This window comes from Ochotona curzoniae, unplaced genomic scaffold (genome assembly GCF_017591425.1).
Source record: "Ochotona curzoniae isolate NIBS_2020 unplaced genomic scaffold, NIBS_Ocur_1.0 contig_1031, whole genome shotgun sequence".
Lineage (NCBI taxonomy): Eukaryota > Metazoa > Chordata > Mammalia > Lagomorpha > Ochotonidae > Ochotona > Ochotona curzoniae.
This window is the reverse complement of record NW_024464927.1, coordinates 833,377-853,757: the sequence shown is the minus strand read 5'-3', so window position 1 is coordinate 853,757 and position 20,381 is coordinate 833,377. Positions and strand designations below refer to the sequence as shown.

Genomic DNA, 20,381 nt, shown 5'->3' with positions numbered 1-20,381 from the left:
ACCAGCTCTAAGACCTCAGCACACTCTTTGTGGAAAGCAAAGAGAAGGGAGGAACAAAAACAGCTTCACCTGCTTGTTACAAAGTTGCCTGTCTTCCTGGAAACTTTTAGCTGTCTGCCAGGAAGAGAATCTGGGCTGATGTCATTGGCTGAGGCTCACCTGCTTGTTACAAAGTTTCCCAGCACAGGAATATTGCAGTCCACCCTCCCCCCGGGCCACATTTCCTTTGTCTAACAACAGGGATGAGAAAGATGGAGTAGGAGTGATGGCCCCTACCTGGCAAGTTTGGAGAACCAAGCTATTTTAGGAGACCTTCTAATTAATGACCATCCTCCTGGCCCAAATCAAGCTTTGGTTTCCGTGTAGTTCTAAGTAACAATTCAGGGTCTTTTCTCAAAGAAACCTACACCTTGAGGAGGGTTCTGCAAGAATGTGGCCTAATTCAGTGCTGTGGCCCAGGGGCTGAGCTCCAAGCTCACAAATGACAAAGGTTAGGTTTGGGGTTGGGGCTGGGCTTGGGTTTAGGTTTAGGGTTCCCGCCCTAGGAATCAGTGGATGTCCAGGCTGCTTTCTGATGTTTTTGGTTTTGTCCCCATTTTTGTTTTGTTCTGGCAGCAGCATGCGCTGAGGGGACTCTGAGGAGACTCTTGAAAGGGCTAGGCGTTGGGAAATTCTCCACAGTCCTATCTAAGTTGCCCCATCCTTTCCAAGGTGCCCGGTGTGGGTTTCCATCCTCAGGGGTCTCTGGACGCAGTGTGGGGAGCCTTCCCGGCTCTTCTGTTCCCTGGCGATCCTGCACAGAGGACAGCAATGGGCAACCGCGACCCGGAGGAAATGCCCTGGGAGAGCCGCCAAGTCCGTGAACGGCTGACTGCGACCCAAGGCCCTAAGTGCAGCTGGGGCAGCCACAACCTCCGGATCCCCTCAAGTGGGGATGGCGCCCCTGGGCCAGCAGAGGCCTGTGGGGGCGGGGCGGGCCGGCAGAGCGCGCAGGCGCACGGCCGGAAGAGGGCGCAGGGGAGCGCGGGAGCGGGAGGCTCTGGGTGGGAGGCCCCATGGCGCCGCCTCAGCGCTGCCGCGTCCTCAGGTGCTGCAGCTGCGGCCTCTTCCAAGCGCACCAGGTGGGCTGGGCGCCGGCCTCCCGCGGGTGGCAGGTGTGGTGTGGGGTCGCGTCCCTCCGGCGTCGTCCCGGCCTCTCTGTTGTAGGTTTGGGGGAGTAGTGGCTTCTGCAGAGGCGGGCTCTGGTGAAGTCTAGTGACATTTGGGGAACCTTGTGGGACCCAGGCGGGGTGGGGGTGGCAACCCGGGACCCCGCAGTGCCCCTCAGGCTTCTCATGGGAGAAGCACCCCTCCCCGCCATGGGCGTCCTGTCACCACATCCTGGGGCTCTGCTTCCATCTGTGCCCTAACCCTGTCTCACAGCTTGTCCTCTCCTGCTGGTTGGATGTCCCTGTCCCCTTCTAAGGGACACCCCTCTCTTGGTCCTGTGCTGGTCGGCTGTGTCCTGGCATCCGACTTCTGTAAGATGTGTGATAAAAGGCAATAGACTTTTAGGAGCGAAAGCACGTTTTGTATCAAATGCTCTCCCCATGATGCCAGTCTCTTGAGAGAAACAGCTCTTACCCTGCCCCCCAGATGCAGCTATTGAGTGGGTATCTGTTAGTATTACAAGCTAGGCATTTTAGATAAGAACTACTTTAGGGCCTCAAGAGATTTTTTATTTTCTTCTTCTTAAAGTTTTATTTATGCACCTGGCACAGTAGCCTGTTGATGAAAGTCCTGGTCTTACACTCACCAGGATCCCTTATGGGCACTGGTTCTAGTCCTGGCTGCTCCACTTTCCGTCCAGCTCCCTGCTTGTGGCCTGGGAAAGTAGTCGAGGACGGCCAAAGCCTTGGGACCCTGTACACACGTGGGAGACCCGGAAGAAGCTCCTGGTTCCTGACTTCAGATCAGTTTGGTTGTGGCCACTTGGGGAATGAACCAGCAGATGAAAGATCTTTCTTTCTGTCTCTCTGTGTAGACTGCCTTTAAAATCAAAATGAATACATCTTTTAAAAGCCGTTTTATTTTTATTTGAAAGGCAGAGTTTCCGAGAGGACAGAAAAGTCCACTGGTACACTCCCCAAATAGCAACAGCCTGAGCTGAGCCCATGTATTACTTCCCTATTTCAGTGTATTCTGAGAGTTGGTGGAATGGAAATTATTTGCATCTTTAAGTTGTTGCACGTGGATAATGTAGTGCAGTTCTTATCGTCATTTTCAACTCTCTGAAAAAGGATTCGAACCCAGAGAAGGCTACCCCAGCCGTAGATCTGCATCATGGGCATTCTCCCACATCTCTTTTCTTTGCAAGAGCCCCTGATTTAAGGAGCATTTCCCTCTTACAGAGCCTAGAATGCTGAGCTCTGGAAGGATCAAACTGTTTCATCATTTAATAGACGGCAGACAGAAGCATACACTTGTAGAGATCTTACACGCCATACCATCTCTCACTTGCTCCCCAGTGAGTTCATTTCCAGTAGTTGTATTTCTGCAGGGTTGTTTTTTTTTTTTTAATCGGAAAATCAGATTTCCAGAGAGAAGAGACAAAGCTCTTCCATCCATTGCTTACTCCCCAAATGGCTGCGATGGCTAGAACTGAGCCAGTCTAGAGCCAGGAGCCTCCTGCAGGTCTCCCACATGGGTACAGGTCCCCAGGCTTTGAGCCATCCTTTACTATGTTCCCAGGCCATAAGCAGGAAGCTGAGTAGCAAATGGAGCATCTGGGACATGAACAAGCACCCATATGGGATGCTACAGTTGGAGATGAAGGATTAGCCAGTTGAGCCATTGGGCCAGAGCTGCATCTGCAGATTTTCAGAAAAGATAATTTCTTGGAAAGGCTGAGTGAGACAGAGCTCAAAGCTCCTGGCCTCTGGCTTTGGCCAGGCAGAGTGACAGGGGCTGCAGTGGCTGGGCCGGGCAGGCTGGCTGAAGCCATGAGCTTCTTCAGGGTCTTCCGTGTAGCTAGTTATTTGTTATATAAAAGCTATGTTAAATTTTGGAGCTTGTATTAGTTTTGTTTGCACACACTATACCAGATTTCCTTACTGTTTTTAGTTATTTCTCATTTGCTTTCCTATTTTTAGTTTAAAAAATATTTATGAATACCTCTGGGAAGGCAGTAGGTAATGGCCGAGTACCAGGTGGAGTCTGGCCTCCTGGCTCTGGCCTGGCCCAACACAGTTGGTGTGGCCATACAGAGAGTGAACCGGCAGGTGGAAGATTTCCTCTGAGTCTACCTTTCAAATAAATAAAAAGTTCTTTTTAAAAAATAACTAAATATTTAGCTATATCTCTGCAATTTCCTTCCAGCTGAAAAAGAGTCCCAAATGGACGTGCAAAGCCTGCGGCAAGAAACAGTCGTTTTTGCGGGTGAGTCCTTAGAAGCAGAGACAAGGTGGAGTCCCAGCGTTCCACGGCCTGGATCTCTCTCTCATGGTTGGCCAGGCGGCGTGCTGCTGCCCCTGGGCTCCTGTCCCCTCCGGCCATGAGGTGGACAGAGCAGTGCCTGGGAGGTGCCGTCCTTGGTTTTCTTCATTCAGTACAAGTATCTTGTGTGCCTTCTGTGTGCCAGGTGCCTAGAAACAGTGGGCAGTGAGACCTTCATGATTCATAGGGAAGGGGAAGAGAAAGTAATTCACGGGCACACAGGCACACATACAGGTGTAACCAAAAGCTGGACCAAGCACGGGGACTGCAGGAACACGGCAGACAGTTAGAGCCAGCAGGGTGGGGAGTATGGACGGAATCCTTTCCTGTAGCTGCCCTTACTCTGATGAGGTGCACAGTTCTCGTGTGTCCGTGTTGATCTCAACCGCCTCATGCCTTCGGTCTGTTGAACACCTGTTCCCACTCACTTTGCTTGCCGTAGCCCAGTGCTGCCTCTCCTGCCTCATCTCATCATTCATCTCGTGTTTTTCTGACACTGAACACGGGCCAAGTCCCCTCCCTTAGAGACTCCGCTCCCGTTTTGGCGGTCCTGATCAGGAGGGAGGTATCAGTGCCCTGGCACGAGTGCCGTCCGTCTCAGAGTGAATTGCGGGAGGCTCTGCCCACGTCTCCCTAGCACTCTGCACAGTACCCAACACTGCTGCACATGCTTTGCTTAGAACAGAAACCACAGAGGTGAAATTAAGAATGTATTTTGATCAGGTTTCCTTTTGTTCCAAATAATAGACAAAAAAATTGAACATGGCTTCAGTGGAAAATTATTTTAAATGTGCTGTCACTAGTGGGGTGTCTTGGGGAAGGAACCCAAAGACAGAACTTCATCCCTGGGCCTCCAGCCAGCTTTCCTCCCTTCTCCCCTTTGTCCAGTTTCTCCCAATGCCTTCCTCTTCCCTTTTCTCCTGTCTTTCCTTCCAGTAATGTCCTCCACTCAGGGAATGCAGAATGTCCTGTGAGCCATCTGGAATAGCTGAGATTCATGCACAAAGCCACCCCTGGGACCAGGTGCATTCACCCATGGGCCCACCTCTTGTCAGGGCCAGGAACCGGCAGATCAGCCAGCCAGACACCCACACAGTAACTACTGCTTGTCTGTGCATTTCTGGTTTCTCTGTGAGGAAGGCTTGGCCCTCCTCTCAGAGCCTCCCAACCTGTGCAAGGATTACAACAGCAGTCACACACACCAAAACTGTCCTGGGAGGATGTTGCTGTGTGTGGTCACTCTGGCAGCCAGCCTCCTGTCACGAAAGGTTCTTTTATTCCATCAGATTTGTCTGCAGCTTCCTGCAGCCACAGAGGTGGGGAGAGTTCAAGGGAGCTGCCCAGGAGGCCTTTAAGGGCCGGACCTGCTAGTGGATGACATTACACAGCAGAGACTGGTCTCCTGGCTGGACCTGGTCACCGGGCACTCTGGAGTCCAGAGAAGGGAGGCTGTGTCTGTATGACCCTGCTGGTCATTCCAGGCTCTGAGTCCTCAAGCTTGCCCAACTCTGCCATTCCCCTCTACTGCTCCTCTTCTCTCCATGCAGATCTGCTCTCCTAAGCAGCCACTGGGATCACTCATGTCTCAGTCAGAGATGACATACAGGCTCCAGGCCCTCCTGCTGGTCTTCTCATGCCTGGCCGGTTGCTGCTCTGGTCCTCCTTGTTGGTTGTCTCCTCTCCGCAGTGTCCAGTTATTGAAGGACTCTGAGTGTAGCCTCGCTGCCTGTTTGGCCTCATTCATTCCGAAGTGACCCAAGATAAGACCATATGAAAACTCTTATATATGTGTGTGCCACCACTGCCAGTCACCATGGGGTATGTAACAGACATCTCACATCTCACCTGTCCAAACAGAAGCCTGCCGGCGCCCACAGACCTACTCTTCCCATAGCCATTCCATGCCTTTCTGCTGCATCCCTCTGAGGTCTCTGTCTGGGCACTCCTGGCTCTGTATTTACATTCTTCCTACAGTTCAGTCCCTGAGCAGTTTGTGTTGGCGTCTTCCTGCAGCCCTGCTCCCCATCTCTGTGAGCAGTGGCTTCCTAGCTGCCCTGCCTGTCTCTGTGCTGTGCCCTCTCTCAGTACCACAGCCAGGGGCTCCTCTTAGAACACACACTGAGTCCTCTACTCAGAGCCAAATACTTACCCTGTACACAGAGCCAACTATGTGAAGCTTTGGGGAGAGCCCAAAATGTGGGGATCCTGTTACAAAACCCTTTTTTAAAAGGTGTATTTATTTTTATTTGGAAGGCAGGTTTTGTAGAGTGGGGCTAGGGAAGTTTTCCATCCCTAAATGTCCTCAACGGCCAGAGCTGAGCTAATCCAAAGCTGGGAGCCAGGAGCCTCTTCCAGGTCTCTCAGGTGTGTGCAGGGTTCCAAGGACTTGAGCCATCCTTTGCAGCTCTCCCAGGTCATAAGCAGAGAGCTGGATCAGAAGTGGAGCAGCCAGAATATGAACCAGCCTCTCTATGGGATGTTGGTGCCAGAGTGGAGGATTAACGTGCTGTGCCACTGATTTGGGCCTGTTTTGTCTTTTGTTTGTTTGTTAATAGTTTCTCTGTCACTCTCTCTCTGTCATATTCTTTCTCTCTTTAATGGAAGTCCACCAGACAGAGATCTGTCAGCTGATTCATTCCCCAAATGCATACCACAGCTTGGTTGGTGCAAGCTGAAAACAGGACCAGGATCCCAGTCTGCATCTCACACAGGTTGACAAGGCCCCAGTGACTTGAGCTGCACCTGCTACTCCATAGCGGCAAGCTGACGTTGGGAGCAGAGCTGAGACTTGAACCCAGGAATTGTCATAAGGGATGCAGACCTCTAAGGTGGGTTAACCGCTCTGCCAGAGGCCCACCCCTGTGATCCCTCCTGACTTCTCATATTTTTTTAACATCTTCTTTAAAGAAAACCTAACGTTCTGATATACTATCATGCTTTTACTTTTCCTCCTGATGTTTTGCAAAGCCAGCATTAAATACAAGTGTAAGTCACTTGGTGTTTGTGAAGTCATCTGCATGGCATAGTGCGAGTTGCACGGCTCATTCATGCTCACGTAATTCACCCTACCCAGAGCAGCAGAAGAGCTCACAGCCACACTGGCTGGCTTTACTGCATTTCTTGGCATGCGCAGCTTCTACCTACACTCCACTTCTGACTTACTGATGAGTAAAGAAGGAAGAGCAGCCCTGGGTGGCCTCGTCGATCCCTTGCCTTCTATAAGGCCCTTCTCAGCCTGACTGTTGCCTAAAGCAGGGAAGTAGCATGAGGAAGAAAGGATATGGTAGGACACTTGATGGCTAATGATTCTTAAAACATCATTGCCACATTCTGCGCTTGCAACAGGTTCTGGTTCCAGTGGAAAGTCCAACCTCCCAGGCCATCAGCACCCTTCCCCTACCGTCTGCACTCCAGGTCTCGCTGAGTCCACAGCAGTCATGTGTCTCAGGTGTCCTGAGCCATGGAGAGTGAGTGTACACATGAGGTGGCAAGGAACGGTTGGCCACACGTCTGCTCTGCTTTGTCCACTGGACTTCACTCAAACAGTGAAACGGTGTCGGCATGGTTTTTGTTGTTGTTTCTTTGTTTTGTTAAGATTTATTTATTTTTATGTATTGCAAAGGCAGATTTACAGAGTAGGAGAGACAAAGAGATCTTCCATCTGCTGGTTCACTCTCCCACGTGGCTGCAACAGCAGAGCTAAGCTGATCTGAAGCCAGGATTTAGCCACTAGGCTACCATCCTGGACTTACTGTCAGAATTTTTTTAACAGGTAATGTTTAGCTTCGCAGTTAAGATGCCACTTCTGGGCCCAGCATAGTAGCCCAGGAGCTAAAGTCCTTGCCTTGGATACATCAGGATCACATATGGGTACTGATTCTAATGCCAGCAGTCCCGCTTCCCATCCAGCTCCTTGCTTGTGGCCTTGGAAAGCATCGAGGATGGCCCAGAGCCTTGGGCCCTGCATGCATGTGTGGAAGAGGCTGTGGGCTCTTGACAACAGATCAGCACAGCTACGGCACTTGCTTGGGGAGTGAATCATTGGACAGAAGATCTTCCTCTCTGTCTCTTCTCCTCTTTGTATATCTGACTTTGCAATAAAAATTTAAAAACCTTTTTTTTTAAGATTCCACTTCTAGGGCCCAGCGCGATGGCACAGCAGTTAAGGTCCTGCCTTGCACGCCCGGGATCTCATATGGGCGCTGGATCACATATGGGTACTGATTCTAATGCCAGCAGTCCCGCTTCCCATCCAGCTCCCTGCTTGTGGCCCGGGAAAGCAGTCGAGGACTGCCCAAAGCTTTGGGACCCTGCACCTGTGTGAGAGACCCAGAAGAGGCTCCTGGCTTCAGATCGGCATAGCATCGGCCGTTGCGCTCACTTGGGGAGTGAATCATCAGCCCCAGTTTGTGTCCCAGCTGCTCTGCTTCCCATCCAGCTCCCTTCCTGTGGCCTGGGAAAAGCAGAGGAGGACAGCCCTAAGCCTGGAGACCCTGCAGCCAAGTGGGAGACAGAAGAAGCTCCTGCAGGGCTCCAGGCTTCTGATTGACCACATTATGATATTGTCTGGATTTCAGTGCTGGCTCTAACTCCTGACTGAAGCTTCCTTTTCTTTTTCTTTTGTTTAAAACTGTTTTCAGGGAGTTATTTATTTTTATTTGAAAGGCAGAGTTACAGGAGAAGAAACAAAGAAAGAGAGAGAGAACTTCCATCCACTGGTTCACTTCCCTAATGGCCGAAATGGCCAGAGTTAAACCCTCCAGAGCTAGGAGCTGCCCCTGTCTCCCACACTGAGCAGGGGCCCGAGGACCTGAGCCATCAAGTTCCCAGATCATAGGTAGGGAACTGGATCAGAAGTGGAGCAGCTGGGACATGCACTGGTCCCTATATAGGATACTAGCATGGCAGACCAGGCCCAGCCTACCATGCCATAGCACCAGCCCCTCCAATTTCCTTTTTCTCCCCCCTCCCTTTTTTTGGTAAGATTTTTTACTTTTGTTTGAAAGTCAGATCTAAAGAAAGAAGGAGAAAAAGAGAAAGATATTGTATCTGGTATTGACTCCCCAAATGGCTACATTAGCTGACCCTGAGCTAATCTGAAGCTTGGCTCTTCTTTCTGGTTTCCCACATGGTTGTAGGATTGCAATGACTTGAGCCATCCCTTGCTGCCTTCCCAGGCTATAAGCGGTGAGCTGGATTGGACATGGAGTGCCCAGGACATGAACCAGCACCTGTATGGGATGCTGGCACTTGATGGTGGAGGATTGGCCTGATGAGCCATGGCACAAGCCACCTCCAACTTCTAATGCAGACCCTGGTAGGTATCAGTAATAGCTCAAGCAATTGAGTTCCTGACCCCACATTGGCCAGCCCCTGCCATTGCAGGCACTTGGTTAGTGAACTAGCAGATGGGAGCGCTTTCTGTGCATTCATCCTTCTCAAATAAATAAATCTCATGTAGGAGCTGGCAGCATGGTGTATCAGCATAAGCCTCCAGCTTAGCTCTGACGTCCTGCATCATGTCCTGGCTGCTACATTTCTAATCCAGCTCCCTACTGATATACCTGGGAAAACAGTAGAAAAGTGCCTAAGTGCTTGGGTGCCTACAACCATGTTGGGAGACCCAGAAGAAGCTCCTGCCCACTGCCTGGCATTGTCCCAGCTCTAACCATTGCACCCATTTGGAGAAAGAACTGGCAGATGCAAGGTCTGTCTCTCCTTCACTCTTTTATAACTGCCTTTCAAATACAAATAAATAAGTCTTTTAAAAACAGTTATTTTCACAAAGCTCTTCAGGATGGCAGCCGCAGAGCAGGTCTGTAGGAGTGTACCACTGCATGTGGAAGACCATCCACTGTCATCTCCTGCTGGCCTCCCTTCAGAGCACTCAGCTCCAGGCTCACTGATCCCCCTCAGGCGAGGCTCAAGGTCTCAGCCTTCATTCTCATCTCGTGCCTCTGTTGGAATGTTCTTTCTCCAGCTGTGTGTGGGACACCCTCGCCTGTATCTTCCTGTTTGTGCCCACATCTCCCCTTCTCACTGACCTGATCCTTGAGCACTAGAAGACCCTTTGTCAGGTGGCGTCTGGGTTCCTCTGCCTGCCCCGCTTCTTGGCTCTGATTTCCTCATGTGTGCCTGGCACCATGTGATAGGCCAGACATTTTACCTAGGGATCTTCAGTACGTTCTTGGAGATTCATATGATGGAAATCTATTTAAGAACTTTTAAATTTTGTATAAAAATAAACTTACCTTTTATTTCCATTCTTCAGAAACATTTTGAAATACTGGTCTTTTCAAGTTGTCTTTTTTGGGGCCATTAAAATGTGTTCAGCCATCATCTGTAGCACACATATCGTGTGGGGACACCAATTTGTGTTCCAGGCTGTTTCTACTCCTGATCAGGCTCACTGCTGATGCACCTGGGAAAGCAGCAGAAGATGGCTCATGTCCTTAAGCCCCTGCACCCACATGGGAGACTGGGGTGAAGCTCCTGGATTTGACCTGGCGCTGCCCTAGCCATTTCAGCCTTTGGGGAGTGGCCCAATAGAGGAAAGATCTCTTTCTCTCTGGGTGTGTTTCTCCTTCTTGTCTCACTGGCATGTCTGCTCCTCAGTGACACTGCAGTGCATGTCTCATAGCTAGACCAAGGCCTGACACATGGCAGGTTCTCAGTAAATATTTATGGGCTGAAGGAGTCCAGAATGAGGCCTAAAGATGCCTGAGTGATGCCACGAAGAACAAAGAAGAACACCTCATTTTGTGTTCCACTGTCTATCAGCAAATGAAGCATCCTTCCATATAGTTTGTGGGGATTTGGGTCATTTCTCTTGGGAAGTTTTATTCAGGTTCATTGGTCATTTTGAGCAGGGCTTAAGGTGCTTTTGCCTTTGAAACTAGAGCTGCATGCTGGTGGGGCAGCCAGAGAGAATTAATCAGTTCTGGAGCCCGTCTGTCTGTGGCTCCAGACTGGCTGTTTCAGGCAGTCTTGGGCCTTGCAGAGCACAGCACCATCCTCCCCGAGGTGGGTCTCACAGGTGGCTGTTCTTCACACCCTGAGGAGCTTTTCAAACTTCACATGTTTCTTTTGTTTCGCAGAGCTACGGTGAGGGCTCCGGTGCTGACTGCAGGCGCCATGTCCAAAAGTTAAATCTGCTGCAAGGACAGGTCTCAGAGCTGCCGCTCAGGTATGGTGTTGGGAGAGGAGCACGCTTGCCAATCTGCTTGCTTGTCAACTGTACAGTGAGTGTGTGCTTTATTCCTGGATTCATCCAGTGGAGAAAACCTCCACAAAGGTGGGGGCATGCGTGATCTTTCATTGACATTTTCCCACACATCTTTGATCATATTACTCTTTTAATACTTATTTGTTTTTATTTGAGGAGCAGAGCTATGGAGAGAAAAGGAGAGAGATCTGCCATCTGAGGGTTCACTCCCCAAATGGCTACAACAGATAGAGCCGGGCTTATCTGAAGCCAGGAACCAGAAGCTTCTTCTAGGTCTCTCATGGGGGTGCAGGGTGTCAAGGTCTTGCCCCATCCACTGCTATCTTACCAGGTCATGAGTAGGGAACTGGATGGGAAATGGAGCAGCTGGGACTTCAACCAAGGCCCACATGGGATTCTGGTACCACAGGCAAAGGTTTAACTAGCTATGGCACAGCTAGGTCCTCATTGTACTCTTATACAGTGAATTGAACATATTAAACAATTCTCCCACCGAAAATAAAACTACTGGCTGCAGGGTTTTTTTCAGTGCACTGATGAGCTGGCAGGAGAATCAATAACCCTCAGAGGTAAAAATGAAGTAAAGCCAAAATCCAGAAGGCAACCTCTGAACTACTGTGATTGTCACCTGGTTCCCTGGAGCCCTTGTTCAGCCGGCCAGAGAGCTGCAGGAGGAAAAAGACAGTGTGGGGCCTGGTCAGTGGGGAAGGACAGTGGGAGCCCTCCATGTAAAGTGAGTCCCATAGGGCTGTCCTGTCATGAACAAATTCACATACCCACCATGCAGCTGCTGATGAAGAGGGAATAGCTGACGATTTCGGAAATCCTGGTTTTCTAGCCTTCCGCACACACAGTGCAAAAGTCTCAAGCTGAGAGTGTACGTTTCAGTTGCTCCTCTCTGGAGCAGCACACCTTCCATCCTGGCTTCCAAGAACTCCCACAGGCAGAATCCCAGGAAACACAGACTCAGAGTTAAAACTCAGTAAACAGGGGGATGGTGCTGGGGCTTGGCAAGTAAGGCACCATCTGTCACCTGGCATCCCTTATGGATGCCAGTTCAAGTCAAGTTGTTCCACTTCAGGTCCACTTCCCTGCTAATATGCCTGGGAAAGCCGTCAAAGGTGACCCAAGTGCTTGGGCTCCTGCACCCATGTGGGAGACCCAGAAGAGCTTCTGGCTCTTTGGGTTTGGACCAGGCCTTCTCTGATCATTGCAGCCATTTGAGGAGTGAAGCAGCAAATGGAAGAGCTCTCTGTCTCTCCTTATCTCTGTAAACTCTGCAATTCAAATAAATAAAGTTTTGGAAATTACTAAACAATGAATGAAATATGTCAGAATAGACTGAGCAGCAGGCAGCTGAGGAAAGTGAGAGCTCAAGGAATTCAGCATGTGTAATATTGCACAATCAGTAAATCTGACAGTGTGGGGGGAATTGATAGGCTTTAGAAAAATCAGTTGGTTAAAAAATTTAGTTGTTTGACAGAGTGACAAAGGGAGACAGTGAAATAGTGAAATCTTACACTGGTCCACTAGCCACAATGGGCAGGGCTGGGCCAGAACAAAGCTAGGAGCCTGAAGCTCCATCTGGGCCTCCCACATGAGTGCCAGGGGCCCAGGTACTTGGGCCATTCTCTGCTGCCTTCCCAGACAAACCAGCGGAGAGCTGGCTCACAGGCAGAGCAGCGGGACCCGAAGCAGTGCTCTGATAAAGGATGCCACCACTACAGGCAGGGACTTAACTTGCTGTGCCACAACATTGGCTCCCAGTTCTTGAAAGTGAAAGTAGAGGCACAGTGTTGTGGCGTTGCTGGTCAAGTTGCTGCCCCCAACATGCCATATGAATGCTGGTTTGTGTTCCAATGCTCCACTTGCAATGTAGCTTCCTATTAATGACCTGAGAAAAGCTGTGCAAGATGGCCCAAGTGTTTGGGCTCTGGCCACCCTTATGGGAGACCTGCTGAAGCTTCTGGCTCTTAAAAAAAAAAACATTATGGGCTGGCACAGTGGCATGGCGAGCTAATCTTCTACCTGTGGCACTGGCGTCAGATATGGACACCAGTTCAGGTCCTGGCTGCTCCATTTCTAGTCCAGCTTCCTGCTGATGGCCTGGGAAAGCAGCAGAGGATGCAACTCTGAGCAGTGAACCAGTGGATGGAAGTTCTGTCTTTCCCTCTCTCTCTCTTTCTGACTCTGATTTTTTCTTTTTGTTGGAAAAGCAGATTTACAGAGAGTAAAAGCAGAGGAAAAAATTTTCTGTCCACCGTTTCACTCCCCAGATGGCTGTAATGGCCAAACCTGAGATGATTCTAAACCAGGAGCCAGGAGCCCATTCTGCGACTCCTACGTGGGTGCAGGTTTCCAAGGCTTTGGGCCATCCTTGACTGCTTTCCCAGGCCACAAGCATGGAGCTGGATGGGAATTGGGGCTGCCGGGATTAGAATTGTCTCCCAGATGGGCTCCCAGCTCTTGCAAGGTGAGGATTTAGCCATCGAGCCATCACAGTGGGCTCAGGCACGTTGCCTTCTTTTTTCTTTTCTTTAGAAATTACCATGTTCCTTCCTTCCTTCCTGACTGCCTTCCTTCTTTGTTTCCTCACTTCCTTCCTTCCTTTCTTCATTTTGCTTAGGACAGTGTGACAGATGACCTTGTCCCTGGCGACCAGATGAGCCCTGCAGACAGGACGTTATTGCCAGCACATCCCCTGCCATGGCAACTGACCTGGCTAGGAATGTGCCTAGAGCCCAGGCCCTTTGCCACATGGGTATGGTTCAGGAGTATTATTGCCTGTGTCCCATCGGAGTCCCAGGGGTGAATCAGCTGTACCTTCTGATGCCACAGGATCTCTGATCTCAGGGACCAAATCTTTGGGATGTGCCCTGACCTCAGTGTACACAGCTGCATGTGGGACACTGCCTTGGCAGGCTCTTCTGCAAGAGAGAGGAACTTACTCAGGAATATACAAAAGATAAGCCAGGCTACTCCAGTGAACCAGGACCTCTCCTACTGGCAAAAAGAACCCAGCAACTTCGCAGAGTAATGAGGACCATGCTGCGGACACAGCCGTTGGCACTGACTGGAAATTTTCTGGCTCCTGAGATAGACCCATTAATGACACAGAGATTTCCAAACCGAGACCAGGCAGGGCTCATGTCCATAACCAGCAGGAAGTAATTACAGAAGATGTGATGAATCTTCATCCTTCAGCAATCCTTAAGATTAAGGTCAGAGGGCCTGGTAGCATGGCCTAGTGGCTAAGGTCCTTGACTTGAATGCGCCAGGATCCCATATGGGTGCCGGTTCTAATCTCGGCAGCTCCACTTCCCATCAAGCTCCCTGCTTGTAGCCTAGGAAAGCAGTCTAGGACGGCCCAAAGCCTTTGGACCCTGCACCCTTGTGGGAGACCCGGAAGAAGTTCCCGGCTCCTGGCTTCAGATTGGCATAGCATCAGCTGTTGCGCTCACTTGGGGAGTGAATCACTGGGCAGAAGATCTTCCTCTCTGTGTCTCCTCCTCTCTGTATATCTGACTTTCCAATAAATAAATAAATATTTAAAAAGAAAATTTTTAAAAAAGAAAGATTAAGGTCAGAACTATCTGAGGGAGGATGAAATGGAATAGGCAGGAAACTGCTTAGGCTCACAAGTTGAAACCACACACACCTGCACACCTCCTCTACACTATGTCATCCTATCAACCTGTCTGTCAATGAGATGACCCCCTCCCCATAGGTACTTCCCCTCACTGGACTTGGAGGTGGTATCAGGTAACCACTACCTGTTCCAGGCTCCTAGGAAGCCAGACAATGAGGAGGGGCACTCTCTGTCTTCCCATGGACACAGGATGGAAAGTTTCTACCAGCTGTGAGGGTTATAATCAAACATACTCTGATATGTTAGGACAACACGCCAGTCACACTGGTTCTTCTGTAGATCCAGATCACACCCCAGCATTCTGCATCAAAAACCAGGCTAATGTGCTATAGCACCTCTACTCTGTAAGATTTGTACTGGTTGTTTGCTCATGGCTAGGGGAAGCAGCAGAAGGTGGCCCAAGCGCATGGCCCCGTGCCACCCTCGTGGGAGAACCATATGAAGCTCCTTGCCCCTGACTTAATCCTGGCTGAGTCCTAACTATTATGGCCATGTGTGCCGTGAACCAGCAGAGGGAACAAATCTCTCTCTCCCTACTCGTTCTCTGATTTTCAAGTAAATAAATAAGAAAATAACCAACTAATCCTGAAATTTATATAGAAATACAAAAGACATGGAATCATCTAATTAGTGTTGATAAAAATCAAAGTTGGAGGATTTATACAGTCTGATGTAAAGATTGACTAAAAGAGGCCAATACTGTAGCATAGTAGGCTAAGCCTCTGCAGCGGTGGCATCCCATATGAGCACCAGTTTATGTCCCGGCTGCTTCACTTTCCATCCAGCTCCCTGCCTATGACCTGGGAAAGTAGCTACTTGGTTCCCTGCATTACATGGGAAACCCAGAAGAAGCTCCTAGCTCCTGGCTTTGGACCAGCTCAGTTCCAGCCATTACAGCATTTGGGGAATGAACCAGCAGATGGAAGATTTCTTTGTCTCTCCTTCTTTCTGTGACTCTGATCTTCAAATAAAAATAAATACAAATCTTTGGGTCCAGTGTAACAGTTCGTTGGCTAAATCCTTGCCTCACACCCATTGGGATCACATATGGTTGCCAGTTAATGTTCTGGCTGCTCCACTTTCCATTCAGACCTCTGCTTATGCTCTGGGAAAGCGGTAGAGGATGGCCCAAAGCCTTAGGGTTTCCAGAGGAAGGTCCTGGCTCCTAGCTTTGGGTTGGCTTAGCTCTAGCCATTACAGCCATTTAAGAAGTGAACAAATGGATGGAAGGTCTTTCTCTGTCTCTCCTACTCCCTGTAAATCTCCCTTTCCAATAAAATAAGTTATTTTATTGGAATAATAAAATAATAAGCATGATAGCATAGCGCTTAAAGTCCTCACCTTGACCACACCTGGGATCCCATATCGACACTGGTTCTAATCCCAGCAGCTCCATTTCCCATCCAGCTCCCTACCTGTGGCCTGTGAGAACGGTCGAGGACAGCCCAAAGCTTTGGGACCCACGTGGTAGACTTGGAAAGGCTCCTGGCTTCAGATAGGCTCAGCTACAGCAGTTGCAGCCTCTTGGGGAGTGAATCATCAGAAGGAAGATCTTCCACTCTGTTTCTCATCCTCTCTGTATATATTTGCCTTTCTAATAAAAATAAATAAATCTTTTAATTTTTTTTAAAGATTTATTTTTATTATGCTTTTATTGGAAAGGTGGATATACAGAGAGGAGAGACAGGATCTTTCGGGCCGATACTATGCCGATCCGAAGCCAGGAGCCTCTTCCGGTTCTCCCACGCGGGTGCAGGTTCCCAAAGCTTTGGGCCGTCCTCGACTACTTTCCCAGGCCACAGGCAGGGAGCTGGAAGGGAAGCGGGGTGCCGGGATTAGAACCGGCGCCCATATGGGATCCCAGTCGTGCAAGGTGAGGACTTTTAACTACTTGCGCCACCGCGCCGGGCCCAATAAATCTTTTTAAAAAAAACTCTTTCAGCACACCACAGCGAGGTTGTGGGAGCCAGAAGACAAAATGAAGCATTGGAGAGGGCTGGCTCATCTATGGAGGGACTGTGACACCCACCTCTTGGTGGCAACGCTGCAAACAAGAAGGCAGACTATGTTCACAGCGCAGAGACATTCTTTAGGCTTTGGAATGAAGTTTGTTGAAATATTTAATTATTTATACTTGAAAGATTTATAGAGAGGAGAGACTGAATCTTCTTCCACAGGTTCACCCCCACATGGCTGCAACAAGCAGAGCTGAGCCAATCTGACGCCAGAAGCCAGGAGTATCTTCCAGGTCACCCACATGGGTGTCCAAGGACTCCAGCCATCCTCCACTGCTTTCCCAGATCATAAGCAGGGAGCTGACCAGAAGTGGAAGCAGCTGAGGCATGAAGTGGCACCCTTCTGGGATGCTGGGCCACAGGTGGGAGTTAGCTTACTCCATCACAGTGACAGCCCCTGGAATGGGTTCTTAAGTCAGGTATGCAGGGTTCGGGGCGCTCACTGGTAGGATACTGCCCACCAGACTGTTAGTTCTCAGCTGTGGGGCAGGGTAGCTGCTCTCACCTGCATACATCCTCATAATAGCCCTGTGAGAATCAGTGACTGAAGGCAAAGTAACTGTGGTAGAGATGCCCACATATGGTGGACTGTGAGCTCACTGGGGTGTTGCATGGGATTATGTGATTTGACAACCCACATGGCGTCAGTTCATCTTGGTGAGATGCAGAGCCCCACCCCTGCAGGCCAGCTAGAGTCACCGTGATGTGGCAAGTTCAGTGACTTGTGTGGCCTTTTTCCGTGAGGACATACATCCCTGTGTTGATGAACGGAACTCTATGTCCAGAGGTCCTGAGCAAAGGACATTCATTGTTTCATTGGTCTTTGCAGTCCTGGGCACAATATTACCCACATTAGTGGGATGAGGAAAATGGAACAAGGATGTCGAACCATGATGCAGCACAGAGCTTGTCATGGTCAAAGCCAAGATGCCAGTTCCAGCCTAAGCAGAGTGCATGGCTCTCTGCCCAGTCCTCCTGTTGGTGGAGGGCCTGACCATCCTAATCAGAGGAAATAAGTGGCCCCTCTCCCAGATCCTCGGCTGCTGCAGGACACCAGAACCACATGAGACCTCAGAGCTGAGTCCCTGAGATGCCCCAAGACCAGCCTGGGGTCTGCTCAGTCCTTGCATCCTGCCATTTTCATCTTATTTGTCCTTCCTCTTTGGGCTCATTTTACTAAGGGGGTTTGGATGTTCTTCCCCTAAGGTCTCTGGAGGGTTCTGGAAGTGTCAGAGAAGAAGAACTTGAAGATCACCATCAGGCAGAGAATGTGGATCCTCAGGTAAGCCAGCTGCATCTGTGCTAAACCTAATGGAACGGATTCTGTTTATGTGTTACCGAAAAGACAGAATCACACAAATTTCATTTGAAGCACTCATTGCAGTTCTAGAATTGAGCAGCACTTCAATGAATGCTGCAACCAGCAGAGCAGAAGGGGTTGGTTTTGTAGACAGAAGGAGCAGATAAGTCACTTCAGAATTGCTTGTCTTATAAGATGCACCCCGGGAGACAGAGTAATGGCACACTGATGGGTTGGCATCAGGGTAAAAGGTTGAAGCAGGGGGAATTTCCTCTTTCAGACTGCACTGGCCTGTTGATGAAAGCAGGCTGTTCTCTTCCCCCCTTTCTCAGGTCAGTGACAACCGAGTTTCTAGGGACGTGGGTTTTTGCTTGTGCCATGTCCTGCTGGGCTGCAATGCAGGAGCTTCCCCCGAACCAGGGCTTCTTGTAACTTTAGTTTACCAGTATTCATTAGCCATACAGTCAACAATACTGATGACAAGTGTTCATAAGTGCAGGAATACAAGAACCTATAACCTGTCCACATATCCACACATCGTTGCTACACGAAGAGGGCTTCTTCCTTTGTGCTGTGTAATGGCTCCTCCGGAACAGAACCTGTCCTCCAGCTCCTGCCCCCTCTGCCCCCGCCCTCCAGGTTCCTTTCAGGGATAGGAGGCCGAGGGTCAGGTCCCTGGTCACTCCCCTGGAGAGCATGAGTCACACAGTGCTGTGGGCAGGCGGTGTGTGAGAGAGCACTTTAGTTCTTGTGGTCATCGGTCCACCCAGAATAGCAGGTCCTTGCAGGAGAACTCCCACCTTCTGCTCACAGGACCACTCTGGCCACCCTCCTGCCGTCCTGGGCTAGGTGGTCTCAAATACCTATTCCAGGTTCTTAGAGACCATCCAGTACATCTTCTGAAGTGATGAAGTTTCTATAAAAGGTAAGGAAATCACACCCATGTGGGTATGTGGAGGAGCAGAGTGGCCCAAAAACGGGGAGGGTGGAAGAGGGGTGCTTTCTCCTCTGCATCTGCAGGAAGAGTGAGTGAGAGCATCCTTGAGTGGGAGAGCCCCTCCTTGTCAGGGCTCTTACAGGGTTCCAAAAGGGAGTGGTTATGTGACCCCCGCCCCCCAACAGGTGTGAGGAAGTATCCCCTGGGAAGGGGTCCTCTGACCTACAGATAGGATTACATAGCATGGGGAGGTGTGGCTTCCAGCTCCTGACTGCTATGCCAGCTCCCTACATTCCTCTCCCATTTCATCACTGTTCTGGGGAAAGGGCACGAAGGACGGAGGCTACCTCAGGTCTTACCTCACAGGAAAGAAGGATTTCCCCACAGACAAATCAAGAAGCAAAGTGAGATTTATTCAAGACAAACCTGCCGCAGGATTGAGTGGGGCTGTCAGAGAGGAAAACCCGAGAGAACGGTGGGGGTGGTGTCTTTTCAGCATAATTCAGATGTTCATTATGACAGCTAATAATCAATGAGAGGAAGGCACAGAGTCCTTCATTGGGCCAGGATCACAACCCTGTCTAGCTTGTCTCTGGTGAAAAGCCCAGAGGAAGGATAGGATAGGATTGGTAACTTCTTTCTTTTGTCGTGATAAAAGCAGGAACTCCGAAGGATAAGGTGGCACTTTGGTCTTGCTAACTCAGGCATCCTGCATACTTCTAGGGAGACTCCTCCTCTGCTCTTTCCAGCTACCTGTCGGGCCTGTCTGACTTTCACATGCCACTTGGTCGGCTTTGTGGGAAATCAGTAGACACTCCTAGGCCCACCTCCAGTGCAGCTCTCAGCACCTGAGCTTCCGGGTCAGCCACGCAAACGCTTAGTGTTACATCATTTTTGTGTCAAGAAAAGACTTGTTTGCTTAAGTTTTCACTAACAAAAGGCTTCTGTGTTGTTGCAGTTTCCAGGTATTTTCATTTTTTAAAACAGAATATGGTGGAAAGCGGGCTGCTGGCACTGATCCCTTTTTTGAGGGCCTGAGGCTGTCTCCACACTTTCTAAACAATGGCGTCTACAGCGCCACGAGTATCTCTGTGCCTTTGTTGTCTGTGTGGGGTCACTGGGTCAGGGAGCATGGACGTTCGGGGGTTCTGCTGCCTCTCCAAGGCCTCGCCAGCAGGCACCATCCCTGAGCCCTGGGTGTGAGAGCTGCAGTCAAAGGGCTTGCTTTCCTGTTCTTCCCAACACAGCCCTCTGAGAGCCGCTGGCTGAAGTGTCTGCACAAGGACTCCCCGGAACTGGAGCTGGGAGGAGGAGTGTGTTTCCATGGACAGTCCTCATCCGACATGGAGGAGTCAGACCCTCCCTTCAGTCAGGAGCTGCCCAGAAAAAGGTGCCAGGCTGTACCCAGTGCCCTCCAGGAGGCTCAGGTGGGGACTGATGAGACAGGCGCTGCTTGCTGACACAGGGATGCTTGCTGAACTCTGTGAGCAGCTCACACGGTGACCTCAAGGGGTAGGGGCTTAGGGGTGTTGACCGGGGCAGGAGGTTTACACTGGCGAAGCAGATACTGCAGACTGCACAGGAGCTCAGCTCTGCAGACAGCGCCTGAGGCGCCATGGGAGGTAGGTGGACCAGCCGTGGGGCAGAACTGCCTGGCAAGCACAGGACAGCCCATCTGCCATTGGGCTGCAGCTGAGTGGCTGCATGGAGGCTCCCTACCTCCTGTGGCCAGCCAGGTTGCCAGGGAGGCTGCGGGGCACTGTGCTGGCAGGACTGGACTA

At 50.3% G+C, this 20,381-nt stretch overlaps 1 protein-coding gene across 3 annotated transcripts in view; it reads left to right on the top strand.

Moving 5' to 3' along the window:
- Positions 1 to 1,042: 1,042 nt before the first annotated feature.
- Positions 1,043 to 20,381, top strand: part of LOC121164484 (MRN complex-interacting protein-like) — an 813,414-nt gene continuing 794,075 nt past the window's right edge. For 2 of the 3 annotated variants that reach the window (XM_040992629.1, XM_040992624.1), the window contains exons 1-5: positions 1,043 to 1,121; positions 3,358 to 3,417; positions 10,572 to 10,660; positions 17,570 to 17,645; positions 19,848 to 19,990. In XM_040992629.1, coding sequence (XP_040848563.1) covers positions 1,056 to 1,121; positions 3,358 to 3,417; positions 10,572 to 10,660; positions 17,570 to 17,645; positions 19,848 to 19,990 — 434 coding nt within the window. In that variant the 5' untranslated portion in view covers positions 1,043 to 1,055. The remainder of the gene's footprint in view (positions 1,122 to 3,357; positions 3,418 to 10,571; positions 10,661 to 17,569; positions 17,646 to 19,847; positions 19,991 to 20,381) is intronic. The other variant, XM_040992626.1, reaches the window with a different exon arrangement.